A 4,111-nucleotide genomic window follows, 5' to 3' on the forward strand; every position below is an offset into this window, starting at 1 on the left:
GGTTCCCTTAAAAAATGATTACTTTTTTTGGTAAACCTGAGTGTAGATAATGTAACATGAGAATAGCAGCCAGTCTTTGTGCACATCAATAGAAAGAGTTTGTGTACTATATGTCCGTGCCCTCTGTCTCAAGTCACTTGTCATTGAGCTAATTTGTGACAAACCAGTTTATGAGCACTAAAGATACCCATAGTATTTTTTCCTTTTTTTTAATATAAATGTTTTACTATGAACTAGCTAGGCTTTTTAAAAAGGCTTAAAAATTTGAATTGGAAGTGTTCCTTGGATTACCTTTTTTGATTTAATTTTATCCTTACCAAAAAAGCACCTTTTTACAGAACTTCAATAATAACATAGAGATGTTTTCTATCAAATGTTAAATTTTTAGTTATTAATATTAATTGAAAAATGTACATTTTTAACAGTAATTTTACAGTGTTGTGGATTTTGCTCCAGCACCTTGACATATAATAGTCAGAAAATCTAATTTATTTAAATGGAACAGTTTATTGACCCTTTAGACAAAATCTCTCTCTTTTTTTTTTTTTTTTTTTTTTATAATATATGAGACATCATGCTTCTATGGCTCATATGATACACTGTAAAAAATTTTAAGCCAGTACAACAAAAAAAATCTTGGTACTAATTTCCCCTAGCTTTTTCTTGTTTACTCAACTTTTGTAAATAACAGTTAAACTGACTGAAATTAAGTTGTCAGTCATACAAAAAATGTTTAGTTGAGTTAACTTAAGATCGTTAGTTTTCTGGAGAGGTCCAACTATTCTTTAACAAATTTTTTTAAGTTGGGCCAACTCAACATTTTTTGTCTGAAGAACTCAATGTCTTAAGTTGAGTGAACAAAAAAATGCTATTGGAAATTGGTACTAAGAAATAATACGTTATGGCTGGAAACTACAATAGCATCGCCCAAGATAAAAACTGAAAACAGCAAGTTAACACAACAAAACATTTATTCCAAACAGCAATTTACTTTCACAAACATGTGTAAGGCAATTAAATGTAATTTCAGTTAGCTGTCATTGTGACAAGAATTTCTCTTAAAGGCATAGTTTACTCAAATGATAATTCATTATAATTTACTTTTTCTGTCTCAAACTCATATTACTTTCTTCTGTGGAACATGCACAAAAACATGCAGCTATTGTTTAATCAACTTTTTCTGAAGCAATACTTTTGGGAGAAAGATCAAAATCTTACTCTAACTCTTTAAAAAATCTTGACATCTGATTGTATTGCTTCAGAAGGCATGGATTAAATCATATGGATTACATTTATATAAAATTATATTCTTGTGTTCTAAAGAATAAAGATAGTCATAGGAGTTTGAGAAAAATGTAAATGATATTATCATTTTTGATTTAACCATCCCTTTAAATATTCTCAAAGGAAATAAATGTCTTATAATTGCACTAACAGTCCAAAGTGTATCAATAATGAAAGTCTTGCTAGCACCATCACAAAAATCCTGTAACAAGTCTTTTTTAAATTCAAACATATTTAAGCCAAAGTGATTCAACACTGCAAATTGAAATACTGCAATACTGCAACTAAAATTACACACTGCTGTTAAAACAGTTTTATAAAACAATGCCACTAAATATGAATATGAAAAGTGACTAAACAGTAGCATATGAGGAACACAATCTTTCAAAATGTAAAATAGACCATCCATCTCCAAAGTGCTGATACACCTAAACATGAAAGGTTTAGTACAACTGAACAGTATATCAACGAATATCAAGTAAACAAATATGCGTTGACTTTAGAGAATTCAAGACTACAAGTCTGAATTTAAAATTCACCTTAACACAATATCCTAACAAACACCATCATTATGCCGAAGGTACCAATTAACAATAAAAGCATCTGAAAACACAAAGCATCTTAAACTCCCTACAGAGTAAAAAGCTTATTCTTCAGGGACTGAACTCTGTTGGTACACTTTTCTCCCAATCCCACAAAGATGTTCTGCACTGCCTCAAATGTGTATTTGAGTCCTTTTGGATACTCAATGTTTAGCGCATAGAGAAGTCCAAAGAGTACCATGAAAGCAGTGGGAAAGTCTGGTAGGTCCTCCACAACCACAGTTTCCTCCAGGATGATGGCGAGGTTTTGACATCTCTTTGTTGCCTGCGAGAGATTGTCCTCCATGACTTCAAGAATGCCCAGTTTCACTCCTCTTGTGTATGTCTCCTCTAAATCAGTGTCCTTAGAATTATATAAATGTCATGAAAAAAATGGTGAAGTACAAATATAAAAATTGCAAACAAAGCATGGCATTATGTGCCAACCTGATGTAAATACTTGATGAAAACGAGCCACATGCAAACCACATCAGAAACTTTATTAAATATAACAACGCATTCAATAAAATAACAGTAATCAATGAATATATGAGATGAACAAAAAGCTGAAGACCTACCACACAAGTCTTTGATATTGCATCTCGCTCCCTGAGGTACAAGGGGAGTCCCCGTAGAGCCGTAGAGTATCTGTGTGATACAATGTCTGTTGTCTGTAAAAGAGAAATAAATCATTTTAATTAGGGCTGGGCGATATATATCGCATGCGATTGTCACGCACATTTCGTCAGTAAAGCCGGTTCCCTGATTACCACTAAATCGCCATCACCTGCTTTCAAATGGAGCAGCATTGAATAGACAGAGCCGTAGATCACTGACAAGCCACGCAATATCGCATTCGTTATCGAAGGCGATTCATCTGCGATAATGAATGCGATATTGCCTTCACAAACAATTATATATCACTTATAAGTTATTAAATACAAAATGAATAGTAGTTATTAAGATTAATGTGGTTTGGAATTGGTAAAATGTGCCTGGAAATAAATGATCAGAAAATCAACGTGCCTAATAATTCTGCACGCACTGTATAACCACTAATTTCAAAAGATTCGTAAGTATAGGAATCATACCTGCTCATCAAAATGGTCCAGGATCATTTTCATTTCATCTCCAAGGTCTTTACTCTTTGCTCGATACATTTTGATGAGACAGTTGCTATATTTGTTAAGAGCTGTCATGAATGTCGTTTTAAGGTCCACACAAGTGATCCTTTGGAACTCTGTGCAAACCTGAGGAAGTGAAAGGAAAAAAATCTGTTAACATTTAAATCTATATACAATCAGGACAAAATAATATATAGACAAAATGTAACTTACTTGTTCCTCCAAAAAGAGGCCAGGCCATCTTTCTTTGATGACAGAGACCAATGGTTGATCATTGACTATTTCTTTTCTCCTGAGAGGGAATGTAGTTTCCATTTTGGTATTCAGTATCATCATGTCCATGTTCCTTTTCTTGACTTCAAGCTCAAGCTGTTCCCTTTCATGTTCCAGTGCAGCATCATCTAAACCGACAGGATTGTCTGGAAGGAAGTTGATTTCTGATCTTCTTGGTTTCTTCTGGGGTACTCTTGAACCATCATCTCTTTTATTGCCAAGCTCACTACATCCAGCACTGCGTAATTTTTGTCTGTAATTACCCATTTTAAATTTTAAGCTCATCTTCCAGCCCCTGCATCCTGTGTCACAGCCAAGTTCCCTTAAACATGGATGTCTGGAAACTAACGCAACTGCCACTTGGTCAATTTCAGAATCACTTGGGTAAGCTTTAAAGGAGTACATTGTTTCTGCCAACTTGTCCAGTATTTCTATCTTGACATCTCGTGTAACATCCATGGTAGTGTTCTGTTTTTCATACACTTCATTAGCTTTTCTCAGTCTGAACTCTACATCATAGGAGAAATTGGGAATTTGGAAAACACAAGGCCAACGTTCTTCCCTGACTGATGAAGAAGATGGACTGGACAGATTGGATGAGATGCTTGCTGTGTCTAGGGTAAAGTCAGTGTCAGACCCTGTGCTTTCATTTCCTGGGAGTTCTGCTACTGATGCAGTTTTGAAGACCTCCCAGATAATCTTCAGTGTGACTTTATCAGATGGAAGTTCTTCTATGTTACACAAATTGCAAAGCTGACCACCAAAATCAGGGTCCTCATACTGGATCACAAAGTTTTGATCAATCTTTAGTTTTTCACATAGAATTTCTTTGAGCTCATCTATTGATGA

At 34.4% G+C, this 4,111-nt stretch overlaps 1 protein-coding gene across 1 annotated transcript; it reads right to left on the minus strand.

Annotated features, from left to right (window-relative positions):
* Positions 1 to 953: 953 nt before the first annotated feature.
* On the minus strand, positions 954 to 4,104 carry LOC125256228. Its single transcript, XM_048172041.1, has 4 exons — positions 3,203 to 4,104; positions 2,957 to 3,115; positions 2,444 to 2,536; positions 954 to 2,229 (listed from the first exon to the last, which is right to left on the minus strand). Exons 1-4 carry the CDS (start codon positions 3,719 to 3,721, stop codon positions 1,915 to 1,917), a joined length of 1,086 nt encoding a protein of 361 aa, XP_048027998.1. The 5' UTR covers positions 3,722 to 4,104; the 3' UTR covers positions 954 to 1,914.
* Positions 4,105 to 4,111: the final 7 nt, after the last annotated feature.

This window comes from Megalobrama amblycephala, linkage group LG21, assembly GCF_018812025.1.
Source record: "Megalobrama amblycephala isolate DHTTF-2021 linkage group LG21, ASM1881202v1, whole genome shotgun sequence".
NCBI lineage: Eukaryota > Metazoa > Chordata > Actinopteri > Cypriniformes > Xenocyprididae > Megalobrama > Megalobrama amblycephala.